Source organism: Eublepharis macularius, chromosome 13 (genome assembly GCF_028583425.1).
Source record: "Eublepharis macularius isolate TG4126 chromosome 13, MPM_Emac_v1.0, whole genome shotgun sequence".
Taxonomy (NCBI): Eukaryota; Metazoa; Chordata; class Lepidosauria; order Squamata; family Eublepharidae; genus Eublepharis; species Eublepharis macularius.
Window position 1 is genome coordinate 69,561,669 of NC_072802.1, and position 18,387 is coordinate 69,580,055.

General features: G+C 44.4%; 1 protein-coding gene across 1 annotated transcript in view; it reads right to left on the bottom strand.

The window, feature by feature from the left end:
* Window positions 1-16,344, bottom strand: part of ANAPC5 (anaphase promoting complex subunit 5) — a 30,586-nt gene extending 14,242 nt beyond the window's left edge. Inside the window, exons 1-8 of the mRNA XM_054996471.1 lie at window positions 16,047-16,344; window positions 13,145-13,224; window positions 10,163-10,272; window positions 8,599-8,794; window positions 7,071-7,137; window positions 5,191-5,292; window positions 3,726-3,916; window positions 1,733-1,814 (exon numbers count right to left, since the gene is read on the bottom strand). Coding sequence (XP_054852446.1) covers window positions 1,733-1,814; window positions 3,726-3,916; window positions 5,191-5,292; window positions 7,071-7,137; window positions 8,599-8,794; window positions 10,163-10,272; window positions 13,145-13,224; window positions 16,047-16,250 — 1,032 coding nt within the window. The 5' untranslated portion in view covers window positions 16,251-16,344. The remainder of the gene's footprint in view (window positions 1-1,732; window positions 1,815-3,725; window positions 3,917-5,190; window positions 5,293-7,070; window positions 7,138-8,598; window positions 8,795-10,162; window positions 10,273-13,144; window positions 13,225-16,046) is intronic.
* Window positions 16,345-18,387: the final 2,043 nt, after the last annotated feature.

Here is an 18,387-nt window from a genome sequence, read left to right on the forward strand (position 1 = left end):
TCTCGGTATCGCAGGCACGCCCCCCCCCCCTTCGTTATGTTACTGTGAGGTGGCTGATCTGGCTTTGTTAAAAGAAAAACCCTAAACAAAACATCCCAGAAAGGCACTTGTTGCAAGCCAAAAGGGAAACTGGTCTTGACTTGGAAGGACTACCTGTGTGGTATTCAAGCTCTCCTATCAAGGATTCTGCGTTTAAACTGTAGTACGTCCTATCACAATATAAAGCTGATCTGACACCGGCCTGACCCACAACTGACTTGAAACGGGCTGCTTGAAAGGAATCTGGAGATCTGGAGCCCTGAGGCTGCCCTGGCATTACAAGAAAGCCCCAAGCAAAACAGGGTGTGGTGATACGCTTCTAAGACTCAGAGATCCAAAGGCAGCCGGCACACGTTTTATGACCTGAGGAGCAGATGGCTGTGTAACTTGAAAACCACAGCATTAGAATCTTGTGTTCTCAAGGGATAAGTAAGAAATTGCTAATATTTACTTGGTTCCCAGTCTCTGGGAGGAAGTCCCTGGAATAAACTCCTCATGTTTTATAACACGCATCTCTCTTTTTATAGTAAAGATTCCAGTAGTATCTTTAAGACTAACCAACTTTATTGTAGCATAAGCTTTTGAGAGCCACAGCTCTCTTCATCAGATGCATCGTCAGCTTCCGGGAACCACAGCTCTGGCGGTGCATCTGATGAAGAGAGCTGAGGTTCTCGAAAGCTGACGATGCATCTGACAAAGAGAGCTGAGGTTCTCGAAAGTTGATGATGCATCTGACAAAGAGAGCTGTGGTTCTCGAAAGCTTATGCTACAATAAAGTTGGTTAGTCTTAAAGGTGCTACTGGACTCTTTATTATTTACCAATTTCTTAGTAACCACAGTAGCTAGAAGCTTGCACCTTTCTTCAAACCAAATCAGAGATCCTCAGGAAGGTCCTTCACATTTGGCAAGTTTTTTTGTTTTCTCACAAATGCAGACAAGATGGTGCACACAGAGCCCTGCCTGTTATCTATCACCGCTTTAAAACGAGCGAAGCACCTGCGACCGTAGAGTCTCCAAATCGCCGTCTTCTGGGCAATGCTGATATCGATACGCTCAGACAAGCTGCGTTTTCTCCATCCAGATCTTTAAGGTTAGCTGAGCTTGGGCTTAAACCCCCCCCCCCAACCCAAACAGCTTATCAAGAGCTCTGCATACTTGCTGTCCCTTCAGGAGGGAAACTGGTGCCATCAGCTGTCCTGTCTGAGGACAGTAAGGAAGTGTGTCTTTCTTACATAAGCCATCAAGAAATTTAGATGAAGGAAACACATTTCCGCCCCTTGGCATTCTGGCTACAAAAGAAGCTGCCTGGAGGAGCAGAATCAGTTCAGTGACTTGACAGGCCAGTCGCTACAAGGGGTTGTGACCGTGGCAGATCCCACGTCCCATTCCTGGCAGCCTCTCCAGTTAAGATTTCTCCTGCATAGCTGCTGAAAAAGGCCTTTCTTTGCCTGAAACTTGCTACCAGCAAGATGCGAGTTAGACGGATCAGTCATCTGACTGAGAACATTTCCAAACAACTAAATCAGACTGGGGGTGAGAAATAACACAGGTGACGGCCACTTTACATCCTTTAACAAAGCCGGCCACAATGCTGAGATCATGGCCCGCTGCGGCCACAAGGCTCCCGGCAAGTCCTGCATTTCTTTTCTTGGGGGAGGCCAGCAGGACTACAGAGCCTGACTGATTGTCTCACCAGGCAATGCTGCAGGCACACGTGATCGTTGGACTCTTGGGCAATCCGAATGGCTTCCTGCAAGGCGAGCTCGGCTTGCTGGCTGAAACCAAAGGAAACAGAGGGACAGCTGTGAGTCTCTTAAGACAGAACCACGTTATAGGTGGGGGAAGGTTCCAGGTATGACCCAACCAGAGCAAGAAACGGGTTTCCGCTCTCCCCACCCACCCTGCAATGCTGTCTGTGCAACTTGGACATTTCTACTTGTAATTTCTAGTTCAGAACCTCTTTCACAATTAGCATAAAGAAAGTTTGGCTGGATCAACCCCGAGGTCCCCCTTTAGGGATGCGTCCCACAGCGGTCAACCAAATGCCCTGGGACAACTGCAAACTGGGACACAGAGGCTAAAGCCTCCCCCGCAAGTGATATTCAGAGATACGCTGCATCTGAACATGGAGGCTCTACTTAGACTAATAACTCTATTGGCCGCCGTGGCTTTCTGCACGCTTCGTAGTACATTTTCTAAAATAAAATTTAAAAAGAACGGGCCAGACCCCTTTTTAAAGCCATCAAAACTAGAGACCGTTACTGCCACCTTGTGGCAGAGAGCGACACATGTTAATTGTGTGTTGTCTGAAGAAGTATTTCCCGTCTGTCCTGCCTCTACTGTCCGTGACCTTCATTGTGTGACCCTGAGTTCTAGTACTATGGGGTGGGGGGAGTTCTGTCACCTTTCTTCTACACCATGTGCAATTTTATAAACACCTTGAGCCAACAGGGAAGATAGGGAATAAATACTTTAACAAACAAATCACTTATCATGTCCCTGCTTCCAATGCTCTAGAAAATTGGAGGTGGTGGTTGTAAAAGTGGCTGGGAAACTGTGCAAAGAAGTTCAGAATGCTCCAAGGAGGACACAGGTTTCTTCTCACCAGCATATTCAGGTCTATGGCTCTCTCTCCCAATTCCCAGAAACAGTGTGTGAGTCCTGAGTTTTCAGAAGAAAAAAGTGCACCTCTGGTTTTGGGTACCAGACCTACTCAGAGTAATCCGTCTAATGAACAATGTAACTGTAGAACCGGAACTACCTAAAAGCCTGAGACAGGTACACTCAGTATTCCATTTCAGCCTCTTAAAAAAGGTTCCAGGACCTGATCAATGGCACCCTGAACCAGCAACCTCATTTCCGATCACGGTGGGAGGACAGCACCACTATGAAACTGAACTGATCTCAGACTCTAAATTGAAACGTGGGATTTTCCCCGAAGCCAAGTTGAGCGGGTTAAAAAAAATAGACATTCAAGCCCCTAGACTGCTAAAGAACTTTCACAAGAAATACCCCGAGAGGCTGAGTTTTGAGGGGGCAGAATGTTAAGATTATGGCGGCATCTTGCCATACCTAGACTAAGCGGGGGGAGGGGGGGCGGGAAGCTGAGAGTTGTGACGTTATGTTTATCTGATGCAGCTGGGACTCTCTCAGGACGTGGATCTTGTCTGAAGTTCTCTCTCCGAAAATTATGCTGGTTCTCAGCAGCTGGGAAAGAACCTTGAACTCGGATTTTTAAGGAAGGGGGGGAAAGGGTCAGCTTGTGAAGATTATTTGCTTACAAAATCGGACTGTGCCTTATTCCTGACAATTTTTTCTCAGTAAGATCATGATACTAGAAATTTCCAATAAAGCTTTTATAAACCAGAGAAAACTTTTGGGAAGAATCTTGGCAGAGTCTTACACTGAGGTCCCTTTGGGAGGAACAACCCCCCTTTTAAGGAGCAACAAAGAGAAGCTTCCAGCTCATGTGAAGCTTAACATTGTTTTGTTTGCATGGGCAGAGTTACTGCACAGCACCAATTCAGGCTTGGTCTGCGTGTTTGCATGGATTTCCAGTTCTCTGACGACTGGAATCTTGAACTGGCAAAGGACCAGAACCGTTAGCCTAAGGAAAGGGATGTTTAAGACAAAGGGAAAAAATTCCCTGCCAAGTTCCACAGCCTGGAAAAAGAGAGCCAACTCACTAGTGGCCAAATCGGCAGTGCAGGGCAGCCAAGTTCAGGGCTGCGTATCTCAGGCTCCTCCCGTAGCCCTCGTCTCCATTGCTCTTGCTTTCGGCTCCGGTGAGGATCAAGCGGTCAAAGTAGTGGAGGAGGCTGTGGGTTGAGCTGAAGACATCTTGGACCCGGAGGCTATTTAAGTAGCTTAAATAATGCTGGAAATGAACACCACAGTGGCAAATCAGCAACACGACTAGTTGGGTGCAACGGACGGCCACGCAAAGACACACTGAGCGGGCAGGCACCGACGAGGAAGTGGTTTTGGTGAACGCATCAAATATATGTACAAAATCAGAGTCCAGTGACACCTTAAAGACCGACGAGATTTCCCGGGTTTCAAGCATTCCAGAGTTAAACTCTTGAAAGCTTATGCCCTGGAAATCTTGCTGGTTTTGCTGATGCGAGTGGACTCAAATCTTGCTGTTCTACTGCAGACCAACCTGGCTGAATCTATACAGAAACCAGCAGGCAACAGTGCAGTCAGTTACATCAAGTCTGAGAATGTCAGGCTTCATCCTTCTCCTCTGCAGCTCCCACCCACTGTGCCACTTTCTCTCTCTCTCAACACAAACACTTTCCCCCTCTGGCATTCTACTCTTGTCTGCTCACTCTGCTACTTCGCCCATCCTACTTTCCTAATATTCCCAGTGCTCTCTTGGCCTGCTACAGCCCTCAGGCCTCCTCCTTTTTTTGGCCATAACCTCCTCTTCTCCACCACCCCGAGGCCTCTGTCATATTTATAACAACAACAAAAGAACAACGATAATGAGAATGATAACAATAATAATATTAAATTTATATACTGCCAGGGCTTTTTTTCAGGGGGAACGCGGGGGAATGGAGTTCCGGAACCTCTTGAAAATGGTCACATGGCTGGTGGCCCCGCCCCCTGATCTCCAGACAGAGGGGAGTCTCAACTCCCCTCTGTCTGGAGATCAGGGGGCGGGGCCACCAGCCCATGTGACCATTTTGTCCAAGGGCAACCCACTGAGTTCCACCACTTTTCCCAGAAAAAAAGCCCTGTATACTGCCACTTTGGTTTACAAAGATCAGGGGGCGGGGCCACCAGCCCATGTGACCATTTTCTTTGAGGGCAACCCACTGAGTTCCACCACCTCTTTTCCCAGAAAAAAGCCCTGTAAGCTGCCACTTTGGTTTACAAAGTGTGTTATTATTATCCCTACAACAACAATCACCCTGTGAGGTGGGCGGGACTGAGAGAGTTCCTAGCAGCTGTGACTGACCCAAGGTCACCCAGCTGGCTTCAAGCGGAGGAGTGGGGGAACCAAACCCAGTCCTGTGCTCTTATCCACTACACCAAACCGGGGTAACTCAGCCAATGACACCCAAATGCGGACACCAAATCCCTTTGTGCACTACAATACGGAACAAGCAAGTTGCGGGGTGGAGGGAGTCCAAAACCACCTACCGCTTCAGCAAAATCAGGATTAAATTTTAACAAGCTGTTCAGTTCCTTTTGTAATGATGCTGGAGAGAGTGCTTTCGTTTCGTCGTTTTTCAACAGAGATGCCTGGAAGTAAATTAAAATCCTGTCACTTAAAAAAAATTGTATTTCACCAAAGAAATACATATTAACAAAATTATGAGCTCTATCATACAACCATAACATTCAAAGTGAATAATTTATACATTATCTCATATTAGCGAACTATAACCTTGTCCAATTACTAAGTACAAACATAGGGTCCATCTATCTAAATTCAAATTGTATTTACAATCAAAGTCAGAGGTTCATTCATAAATATAACAATTTCCTATAGATAGCATTAAGAGGAGTAATATTTGTTCGGTTATATATTTTAAAATGGGGAGCCAGTTAGCTTCGAAACCAGATTGATAGTCTTCATAATCTGTTTCAGATTATCATTTATTTTTTCCGTAACAATCTGATCCAAAATTTCCCCATACCAATAATCTAAAGTTAACAGGTGGTTGGATTTCCACTGAGAAGAACTAGTTAACTGAGCAGCTCTTTGCAAAATAGCAGTAAGAATTTTGCTAGTAATGAAGTAGCATCGATTCTGGAGTAAACAGCAGTGTCGCTCCCGTAATTTTCCTATCTTGTTCTGCAATTTGTTTCCAAAAAGTGTTTATTGTTTTACAATAAAAGAAATGCGAACTCTCCTGCATTAAATACACACACTTGCTTTTATCATCATTTGAGCAACTGAACCCTTTTGCATGAGGAAGAGAAAAAGGTGGTCAGCACATCGATTTCTGGAGGCAAGATGGCATCCTGAGTAGACACACCGGCACGTCACTCCTGGTTTTATCCGGCTTTAAGATAAGTGTCTGTGCTGAACTTGGTATTTTGATAAAGTTGCAGTTTGTTTGGATTTTGCACCTTCAAGGACACTTTCCCAGGGAACTTTAGTGAATTTCTCATCTCTCTTGGGCCGTCTTCACTTCCCCCTGGCAGTAGTGCCGAGAGCCCACGGAGAGTCAGGCGGCACTGCCAAATAAACCAGGGTGATGCTGACTGGTTTTTAACTGAAAAGCAGGAGTTTTCACTCTGAGCCCAAGCTGGCAATTTGAGGATTCCTTCTGTCTCTTTGCATTTGGAGCTAGTGGGAGTTTGTGCTTTCCAATAATGGGAGCATCTAAAAGAGGCTGTGATACAGACGATTTAGCTTTCTCTCCGGCATGTAAACAGACTAAAATGGATGATTTCTTCATGCCGAGTTCAGCCCCATTGACCTGTTTTCCCAACCTCTAACCACTTCACTCCCCTCGTAAATCTTAAAGAGGATACTAATTGTGTGGTTGAGAGGGGAGATAAGCAGCAAACATAGATTTCTGTGAAGAGAGACTCGGGCAAAGCATCATTATAACACCCTTAGAGAAGGGACTTGGGCCAGCTTAATTATGATAGATCAAAAGCAGATTTAAAGGACTGCGAGAAGGACGCCTTGAAAACACCACTGCCGTTCCGGCACTGAGAAGTCGATACAATGAAGTGCAAAGAACAACTTTAGATGTGCTCAAGGACGCACAGGCAACCTCTGCAAGTTTTTTTCTTTGAACAACAGGCTTCCTTGAGTGCCCACCACACATCAAAAGCCGTATCTCAATATACTTTTGAAAATCCCGTCACGCCAGGGAGGAGCAAGTGCCAGAAGCAAATGCCCAGCATTGTTCTGTTGAAGCAGTGCTGGCAGCGGGATTCTGAGAATCACCGCCCCAATTCAGGAACCATCCCAGGAGGGTTAGGAAAATACCAGCTTGTAGAGCGAGGGGAGCTCTGTCCAGTGGAGACAATCAACAAGATGACTTGCCCGGTCCACAGACCTGCTGGGAGAGGAAGTACTCCGCTTGCTTCTGTGAAAGTGGCCCGTTGCAAGATATCTCTTCCTCCCTTGGAGGGAGAAAAAAAAGAAAAGGGAAATTGCAATTTTTCTTTCTTTTTTTACAAATTTAGACATACAAGAAATTCTTAGTTTCAGGTGGGCAGCAGTGTTAGTCTGCAGTAGAAAAGCAAGGTCTGAGTCCGGAAGCACCTTAAATTAGACCAACAAGATTTCCAGGGTAAAAACTTTCAAAAGTCAAATTGTACCTGATGAAGTTTAACTCTCGAAAGCTTATACCTTGGAAATCTTGTTGGTCTTTAAGATGCCACTGGACTCAAATTTTGCTCTAGAAATTCTTAAACTACCGTTATGTGAAGGTTAGGGTAGCCGAAGTAGCTTCCTAGTATACAGTATGGAACGTAGGGGCAAAGATTGAAGCATAAGCTGGAAGGTTCCTGGTTTGAATCCCATCTGTTGGAAACTCAATAACTAGCTTTTGGCAGGTAACCAGAGCATCTGCAGACTTTGCAGGCCAGGACTTTCCTCCTTCTGCCTCCTGCTAGAGCCCGCTGAGCCCCCTGAAATTATGTTCTAGGGGACAGTCACTGTACCCTCAGGAACAGCATGGGGGCAAAATGAGTGTCTGCGCTGGGAGAGAGGAATTGGTGGTGGTCAGCTCCCATGCTTCCACAAGCAGAAGTGCTGTTCTAGTGGAGAAGCTGTGCAGTCTGACACATGCCACTCTCTCTTGCAAACTGGATGTGATATCACTTACCTATTTACAGAGCCGTTGTAAAGATCAAAGAGATAACATATGTGAAGCGCTATATGAATGCTCTGTTTTATCCATGTCTGAGAGAAAACCTGCCAACGTGCAGCAGAGCTACAAAACAAGTGTCCAGGGGGGTGGGGGCGGACACAAACTGCCAGCCACAACAGAGACCCAACCCACACCCAACTCACAGACGGGTGGCAAGATCAGCAAGAGCTGTGTCAGTTGTAGAAGGGCAGAACATAGAGCTGGATTAAGAGCTCCAATAGCAGCTTGCACTTTTTAAGGTGGGGAGATGTTCATAGACTCAATCCAGCAAAGATCCAGAGGAGTTAGTTGGGTTAGTCTGTAGTTGCAAAAGAGTAAAGAATCCAGTAGCACCTTTAAGACTAATCAACTTTATTGCAGCGTGAGCTTTCGAGAACCACAGCTCTCTTCGTCAGATGCATCTGTGGTTAAGTGGTTTGGCTGCAAATCAGCACTCTACTGGTTCAAATCCCACTACTGCCATGAGCTTATTTGCTCGCAGCAGAGTGGCTACCCCTCTAGAATGTCTAGCAGCGACGTTCTAGGGAGGAGACCATTAAAATGTATATGGCACATTGCAAAAGCGAGTCTCTTAAATACACTCATTCAACACATTTCAAATGGTGAGAAATCCAGAGCCTACGAGTGGAATTACAAGAGGCTTCAGACGAACTGGTTCATAGAATGGTTAAGAGGACAAAAGAGGAAAAAGGTTTTGAAAAAAGGAAACCTGAGAGGTCCATCGAATTCTTCTTTCTCCATTTTCACTTCAAGGTCCTCGCAGTGTGTCAGTTCCATCTTGGCTTCCTCTCCTCCGCTTTTCTTCACATACTGCTGGAAATACTGTTGAAGGGCTGTGTAAAGCTTGTACACTTGACTGAACGACAGCTTGTTGTAGGCCAGGATCATGTGACGCAGGAACAAGCCTGGGCAGGGGGGGGGGCAGGGAGAGGAAAGAGGCCCTTGCCTTGAATTTACACCATCCAGGACAAATTTACATTTTAAAATGTCACAGCTACTGATGCTGCCCAAGTTCATATTCCCTAAACTCGGGGGGGTTACACTGGGAGACAAGAATGCTCACATTCTTGGGCGTTACAGTCCAAGAATTCTTCCTGGCTCGGGTCATAACAGGAAACAAGCTGGGGGGGGGGGTCCAAGAGAAATTGTGCACAGGAGGGACAATTTGGGTCCCCCCCCACCATCCAATTCCCCTTTAGGATTCTACAGAGTTAGGGGCTAGAGTGGACTAGTTTTCTACCCCTCCAGCTATTCCTCTAAGGAGTACAGGGCAGTATACATGGTCCCCGCCCCATTTTATCCTTACGTTAACCTTGTGGAGTAGGTTAGGCTGAGAGAGTGCAGTTTGTGGCTTCTGGCAGAGGGAGGATTTGAACCCAGGCCTCTCAGACTCTAGGTTCAACACTAACCAGTCTACATTACACTGGTTTTCCATTTCCTTCCATTTTTCCTCCTTCAACTGACTGAACTATGTTTAACACACTGTGTTTCTTAGACCAGTGGTTCCAAACTTTTTTGGTATGGTGATCTGCTTAAAACACACACACACAGCAGGAATAGATCAATGAAACTGCAGTTTCACAGACTTCATGACCCACTTTTGGGTCAGGACCATCGTGCTGGGACTCGTTCAAGTTCTTGTCCAGCAGCTAGCTCCCCATCCCCCTTTAGTTCATTTACAAAATTCTAGCATTCCACATGCTTGGGAAATCACCCATGAAAGTGGAAGCCCCCAACTTTGCTTGAGAACGGTCTGGCGTTGCTACTTCCATGATCCTTACAAGGGGCAGTTATTCCACTAGTAGAGGGCGACATCAGCCTAAATGTTTTAGAGTCTTCCAGGAAGTGCTGCAACAAGACCGTCTTTTCCAAACTTTCCACACTGAAACATCTGCTGAGGAACTCATACGTCTCCTACAGAGCTTCTTTCCACTGCAGAGCATTTGGAAACATTCCGGGGTGCTTGCTTTGTTTGCTGCAATATGACCTGTCACTGTAGACAAGCCAACTTCCTGTTTGGTTGGTGAGGCTGCTAAGAACACGAGGACTTCCTGTGTTAAGCAGTTCTAAATGGTGATGAGGGGATGAGGACAGATTCGTACTCAGCATCTGGGGCCAAAGGAGATGAGCCAGGTCAAAGCAAGCAAACAAACAACCACAAAAACACTTCCACCTATGCTGGATCCACCTAGATCTATAACTGAGTGTTGGTAGAGCTACTAAGCATATGACGCAATCACCTGGTTATGAGCTTAGAATAAATTGCACAGTACCTACTACACTTGTCTTGTGAACATCTGGCTCTGATCTATTGAACACCTCTGAAAGGTCATCGAAGAATTGCTCCATGTCTTTCAATTCCCCTGTTGCCAGCAGCTTTACCCTATGAACAAAGTCAACATATGAAGCCGTCTTGTTCTGATTCACACAACAGGCCCAACACTGCTAGGGCTGGCCACAATTCTCCCAAGATAGCCAGCAGAGGCTTTTCTTGCCTCCACCACCCAAGATCCCTTTTTAACTGGAACCATAGATAATCTTAAGACATCTTCAAGACTAACAAACGCTACCAATGTAGGCTGCACATTCCCTTTATAATTCTACAGCGTAAAGTGACACGTTAAAAAAAAAACACCGAAAGTTGGACACAGATACGGTTGATTGTTACAGCACTATAATGATCTGTCGATTACCAATTTTATAAAAATTCCAGCGAGATGGTGATTATGGCCATAACAAGCTGAGGCAAGGAAAGCAAGTGGATAACTGCCCAGTGGACGCTTTGTTGCTGAGGAATTTGCAGTGGCCACAAGAGCTACACAATCATCTCCATGTGAAAGCAACCACAGTTATTCCTCTGGATTGTTAACACTGGATACTGGCAATCTATGCTTTACATGTAGATGATCTCCCAACGAGGTGCATGTGTGTGGTGCCCTCAAGTCACAGCTGACTTACGGCAACCCCTGGTGGGGGTTTTCATGGCAAGAGACTCACAGAGGCAGCTTGCCACTGCCTGCCTCTGCAACCTTGGTCTTCATTGGAGGTCTCCCATCCAATTACTAACCAAGGCCGACCGTGCTTAGCTTCTGAGATCTGACGAGATCAGGCTCACCTGGGCTATCCAGGTCAGGATCCCAATGAGGTACGACACCTCAAAACAGAAAATCGTTAGAAAGTTAGAAAGCTGATATAATTTAGATAAGCCGGGGAATTTGTGTATTTAATAATACTTTATGTACTCACCAATAATTTTTTTTTAAAAGAAAGTTGTTTTTTTGTAAAGCAGCTCTGAAATTAAGCTACTAAATGTAGATTTGGCTAAAGCATTCTACTGACGTTTAAGAACACGACCATAAATACAAATTGAAACCTCCAGGTTAATTTTTCTCTAGTATTCTATATATGGGAACACTTGGAAAAGACTACTCAGATCACTAAAAATATGCTACAAGAAAGTCAGAGTGTGTTGATTGGACTTCCTATTAACTTGTTTTTGGATAAACACAATCTCTATGGGGCTAAACTACAAATGGAGATCTTCAGAGCAAAAAAAAAATCTCAAGTATTAAATAGGGAGAAAACTAGAATACTATTCACTATTAAAGAAGTTAGTAGCCAGCACTGAAAAATCACTCACCTAATTCCTTACACCTAAGAGAACTCTGGGCTTCTTGAAGTGTGGCTCTTCTTATCACCTCCTTTGAGACAGGTGGTCTTCCAAAGAAGTTTGTAATATGGCAAACTCTGAGTAAAACACCCTATGGTGAGCCAATGAGTACACCACAAGTTATTCGTTACATTCTTACCTGTATATCTGTGGATGACTCCCATTTCCTATCACTTTAATTAAGGGGGGGACACTAAGAGTGGAAACTCACAAGACAAATTTCACGTGAAGAGCACTTGACTGGTCCCGCAAGCTTTCCTGGAAATTATAATCTTATGTTCCCCCCCCCTTCCAAACGAGAAAAACCTAGCAAAGTGCATTTTCTTGCAAAGAACAGCCGCTCAGCTGGAGAGATTCTCTTCCGAAGAGATTCTCTCAAAGAGGGACTGGAGGGATTGATTCTCTTTCAAAAATCCAATCAACCGGTTTTCCTTCAGGAGCTCAAAGGCAGGGTGGGAGGGGGGATGTAACAGGACCCTGCCAGGAGAAGAATGGGAGGGACTGGGTTTTTCTCTCACTCGCAAAACACCTCGGCTTTTTTCCTGCCTCTTGTTATGTCGTTCCCAACCCCCAACCCCCAACCCCATCCTGAGCTCCTGAAAGATTTTTGAAAGAGAGAGAGTGTGTGTGAGAAAGAAAGTCCCTCCAGTTGCGATTCTCCCGGCTGAGCTGAGATTCACATCGAGTGGCTGGTTTTTTTTAAACTACAATTCCCAGGGATCTTTGCAGGATCCGACAGTCGCCCATGTGTCTCGTGTGTTTTGACCCTAAATATTGTAAATAGTAGCACAAGCTCACTAGTAGCCCATTCAGTAAACTGTAACTGTGCTGTGAACTTCCCTCTGACTTTGAAAAAAGAAGCCTACTAATGAAGAAAGAAGCTATTAATCATATTGTGATGGTTGTTGGGGGTTTTCCGGGCTGTATTGCTGTGGTCTTGGCATTGTAGTTCCTGACGTTTCGCCAGCAGCTGTGGCTGGCATCTTCAGAGGTGTAGCACCAAAAGACAGAGATCTCTCAGTGTCACAGTGTGGAAAAGATGTAGGTCATTTGTATCTACTCAGGAGGGGTGGGGTTGAGCTGAGTCATTCTGTAAGAGTTTCCCAGGGTGTGGAATGCTAATGGCGGGAGGCTTCACTGAGTCATTCTGTAAGAGTTTCCCAGGGTGTGGAATGCTAATGGCGGGAGGCTTCACTGTATCCTGAGGAGGTTCTTTTGCATATGGATTGGTGCTTGATGTGCTAATCTTCTCTGCAGGGCTATTGTCGGGTGTGGAGTGTTTTGTTGGCCTGGTGTTTTTCAGAACTGGAGCCCATGCTCTGTTCATTCTTAAGGTTTCTTCTTTCCTGTTGAAGTTTTGCTTATGCTTGTGAATTTCAATGGCTTCCCTGTGCAGTCTGACAAAGTAGTTGGAAGTGTTGTCCAGTATTAATCATATTTATTAAGCTTGTTATATCCTCTATGACATCCTTCAAAGTTTCTTTTAACTTTGATGAAAACCTTCAGGTTTAAAACAGATGCTACAAGTGGGGTGAAAGGAAATATCAGTTTTCCCATGACACAGTCAGAAAACAAAGAAACTTACCTTATTTGCACTAAGCTTGCTAGACTGGCACAGCATTCTTCAATCGCCTTAATCAGTCGACAAAGGGTCATATCAGGGCCCTATATAAAGCATAGTTGGGAACCATGTTAACTGATGAATTGGAAATGTACAAGCAGCAAAATTCATCAGCTTCGCCACCCTCAAACCATAATCCCTCAAACCATAATCCAGTAAAATATTTCCCAAACTAAGTGCTGTAGCAAGTGTATCAATGTATCACAATAAATAAACAAATTAAGCAATTAAATGCTTCAAGCCATTAAACATTTTACACATTTATCCACAGAAAACAGTGCTTGCATTGCTGCTATCTTAAGAGCTCTGACTAACCTTCTCCTACCTCTACTAGGAGTAAGTAATTTTGCTGAATCTCTGCACTGGGTCACTCCTGATACAAAGCTGTAACAGAACTATGTGCCTTCAGAAAATGCATCTATGTATCAGTTCCTACTCTACCTTTGGCTCCTTCCAAACAGGAAGCACAACTTGATCATCAGATGTACAGGAAGCGGCCTTCACTAAAGGAAGGTAATTCTTATCTTTACATATTGCTCAAGTAAACCTTCTGGGGTGAAAGTGTGTCGTAGCTATGAAAAGTTTGGGAAACACTGCATGAAAAGTGGAAATTTGGCATGTGAAAGTGTTCATGTATATAGATGTGGTGCTGAGAACATTACATGATTATTTAGGCTTATGCTGTTCAAAACATAGTAGTCCTTCCAGAAAAAGATAATCAGCAACAGAATAGAATGGAACAGTTCCAGCAGGCACCTGTATAAAATGGAATAGGATTGTAGTCCACTGCAATGTTTACTGTATGGATCACTTGCCTTTACTGTATTGTCTTATCTTGTAATTGACTTTTTGTATTATTTATAGCATACTTTTGCCTTAGTTTATATTGTTCTCCAATCCTGTAATCCCAGTCCTACTTCTAGCCCGTAAACTGCCTCAAGTCTCAGCAAGAAAGGTGCACTCTAAATCAGATAAAAAATAAATGACAAGTAGGCACCTTATATTCATCCTGGCATGAAAGTGCAGTCTTTTAGGGGAAACTGTATGTGTTGAATTCTGCTTGTTGCACAACTGTTAAGGCACAGAACACCTGACAGAAAAACACCAGACAATGGCTACCCCTTGAGCCACCTGTCAACTACTTTTATGAGACAAAGAAAATAGTTCCCAGCAGAGACAGTTTATTTCCTGGTTTGCTTGAACTCCATAACCTTTCACTTAACAAATTAAGCAGTTAAAAGGTATGTCTCAAGTGTGTTAATGGTTCAAATCTTGCATTGACTAAGAACATGTTAGGGAGCAAGCTACTTACTATCATCTCTCCTATACTGAAAAATTTCAGAGGCGCAGTAGTTTTAACCTACTGCACCAAAACCAAAAAAAGGACTCTTATGACCTCTTGTAAGCTAACAGATTTGTTAAGACATAAATTTTCATGGACAATTTCATCCACTGCAGTTACCCTCAAATCATAAAAGATTATACATACACATGAGGCAGAGAAAAGAAATAGTAAGCTGTGGGGTCAAAGATCAGTGAAATATGGGTGGTAGAACCTGACATTTCTATGCAATTGTATGTAATATAAACACAACAACCATTCATGACAGCAGCGATAGATAACACAATCTTCCTACACTCATTAAGTTGATACAATAATCCCAGGTGTTATGTTAGTTGAACAGGGTTAATAATATTGGAATTCTAAAGAAGTAGCAGAAATAAATAAGTAGTTTTGCAGCACCTTAAAGACGAACACAAGTTTGTTTTGGAATAAGTGTTCATGGATTGCTTCTTCAAGTGCTATGAGAAGTGGGTCGTACCCATGAAAGTTTAAACTGGAATAAAAATTTGAGACAGTAACATGCTACATAGCTCCCACACACTTTGCAAGATTATCACTTACTACTGCTTTTTTGATGCATCTGACGGAGAGAACTGTGATTCTGGAAAGCTTATGCTACAGCAGGGCTTTTTTCAGCGGGAATGCAGTGGAACGGAGTTCTGGAACCTCTTGAAAATGTTTACATGGCTGGCGGCCCCGCCCCCTGATCTCCAGACAGAGGGGAGCGGTGCGGAGGGCAATCTAAACTCCACTCTGTCTGGAGATCAGGTGGCAGGGCCACCAGCCATGTGAACATTTTCTCCGAGGGCAACCCACTGAGTTCCACCACCTCTTTTCCCAGAAAAAAAGCCCTGTGCGTTGGTTAGTCTTAAAGGTGCTACTGGACTCTTTTCTATTTTGCTTTTTTGAACAGTCATTGTGCTTACCTTATATACAATCACTTTTTATGTAGAAACCTCACATACTCTTTTGTTGCTCTTTGATACCACAGTTAATTTTTGCCCTTTTTGCCAATGTAGCTGTACACACACATACATAGGCTGTATTCCATGACAATTTGGGGCACAAGAAGCCTTTAAGTTGCCACAAGAGTCCTTTATCCTTCCTCTGCAACATTCACCTGCAATAATATTGGTCTACCTCACAGGTGGTTGAAAGAATTATGGAGCTAGTAGAAGCGAGTTGTTCTGAGCACTCTAAAGAGCTCTGTAAATTGGGGTTACCAGCTCTGGGTAGGAAATTCTGGAGATTTGGGGGTGGCGATAGAGAGGGTGGGGTTTGAGGAGAGAGAGCTCAGCAAGTTATAATGCCATAGAATCATAGCAGGCCCTATATAAAGCACAGAGCAGCCATTTCTCCGGGGGAACTGATCTCTATGGCCTGGAACTCAGTCGTAATTCCGGGAGAGCTCCAGCTGCCACCTGGAGGTTGGCAACCCTATAAATTTATTACAAATAAAAGCTGTTCCTTTTCCTTTGGCCGTCCCACAGGCCTCCCCCTCCTCTCTCGCCCCTGCTCCACCTGAAGCAAGGGCAGCAGCAGGCGGTTCAGGCTCCGCCTCTCGAGCAGGCTGAGGTAGGGCCCATCCCGGCCCATCTCGCCGATCAGCACCAGCAGCGCCGTCTTGTAGGGGGTGACCCAGTCTTTGATGCCGAAGACGTTGGCGTGCACCACCCCGTTGGTCATCATGGGGTTGAAGTACAGGCTCTCGTGCACGCTGGCCATGGCCGCGGCCGCCTCGCCTCCCTCCTCCGCCGCTTCCAACCGGGCCTGGCCAAGCGAGGCGACGGGACAGGGATTCTCACACACTAAACCGCCATTATGCGCAGAGCCGGCAAGCTAGCCAATCACAACGAGCCTGCGCCCGCTCCCAGCCAATCAGCGCCCGGAGCCGGCACGGCTCATTATGAGGTCCGGATGGAAACTCGACGCCAAGGTCTAAAGGTTCCTCTTCGGCTGTGGAGAAAAGAGCGAGTGCGCGGCGCGGCTCCGACGCGGAGGACGGAGATGGGTCAAAGACGATTTCTTTAAGGTGGGAGGGAGATGTTTGGGGAAGGACGATACTTCGGGGAAGGCAATATTGGGTTTGCGGAGGAAAGGATGGCAAATCGTGGTCTTTGCGTTGAAGCATCTAATAAAGGGATAGAGACTATAGACTTTACTACTGTGTACTGTCTATTGCTGTAAGCCTCATCCTACTACTGGGTAGTTTATATGTTGTTCAATATGTCAGTCTTAGAATTGCTTATGCTCTGTTTCAGCATTTCTTCGACTCTGTTTTGGATTTCTGCTGGCTTTAACTCTGCACATTTGCATTTCTGGTCCCTATTATATTGTTTTTTGAAATGTCTTTGAAATTGACTGTATCAACTCAGACTGTGAAATCTATCTTAAGTCTTAGTGAGAAAGGTGGATTATAAATAATGCAAATAAATAAATACAAATATCAGTAATCAGCTAAAGAGCTTTAATTAAAATGGAGCACCATGTGGCATTTCATATACTTTATTTTGGTATTCCTAACTACAGCTGGGTAAAACCAGAATAATTGTCCACATTCCCTTAAACACAGTTAGAACATGAGTGTGCACTATCTATGTGTTTCAATGTGCAAACATGTGGTAAGGGAATATGTTGTTAAGGGAAACACACTCATATGACAATATATATATATATAAATGGAGCTATTGCCTACAGGAAAATGTAGGAATTTTGTCACATTTGGAAGGACTTCTAGAAGAGAGAGACCATTCTGAGCTCAACAAACTTGTGAATGAGGGTGCATACATTGAACATGCAGCAAGGTCCAATTCCTCTGTTTGTGATTTGTTCTTTGAATTGTTTCCCTAAGATTATCCCCTTATGGTGGATTATTAGCAAAGATGCAGATATAGACCATAAATTCCTCTGATACTGAAGATTTGTGGGCTTTGAGTTATTTTATAACTTTTATTCTTATTTATTTACTTATATATTAGTATGCTTACTCGATTGAGCAAACCATTTCCTCAATCGAGTAAGCATACTAATAACTCTCTAGTGATAGCATAAAAATAGCAGCATGAGAGGGGTTTACCTTCCTAGCCAGACAGCATGACCAAGTAATCTTGTTAGTCCTTGCACACGCAAGAGAGGGTCAAGAAAGGGACAAATTCTGACACTAAGCAGAACAGCTTTCCGCAAGATCCTCTCCTGTTTTACTGTGCTGTGTAGTTGCTTTTTGGAAATGGCAGGAACATCATCAGGTGAACCTTTTCTACAGTTTTTCCCCATGGCATTGATGATGAGAATCCCTGTGGATAAGTCCCACTCATGTGGTTGCAGGCCTTATAGTAGAACCAGGGGGTTAATCCAGAGAAAAGCAGCAGGTTGTTGGAAACTTCAAAAAGCATACAGTTATTACTTTTGGAGCCTATCTCCAGCTTATCTGTCTGTTGCAGAAGAGTCAGCAATCAAACTGCACTTTGTGCTTTCACCTCTTCTGTGATACTATTGCTTAACAACCCCCCTCCCCCATACCCTAGTCTTTATTCCCAAGCACACTGAAGTAAATAGAACTGTGTCAGCTTACCCACTTGTATGTGTATGTGCAGTCAAATTGCAACTGACATATAGCAACCCTCAGCAAGAGGCTTTCAAGGCAAAGAAGCAGAGTGGTTTGCTATTGCCTTCTTCGGCGGAGTCTTCCTTGGTGGTCACCCATCCAAGTGCAGACCCTGCTTAGCTTCCAAGATCTGATGAGAGTGGGCTTTACCATACCTCCTTCCTTCCCTCTCACATACCTACTATGTTAGTATTAATTTGTATTTGTTTAGTAATAAATTTTTATTTATTTTTATATTCATGTTACAAGTACTGTATA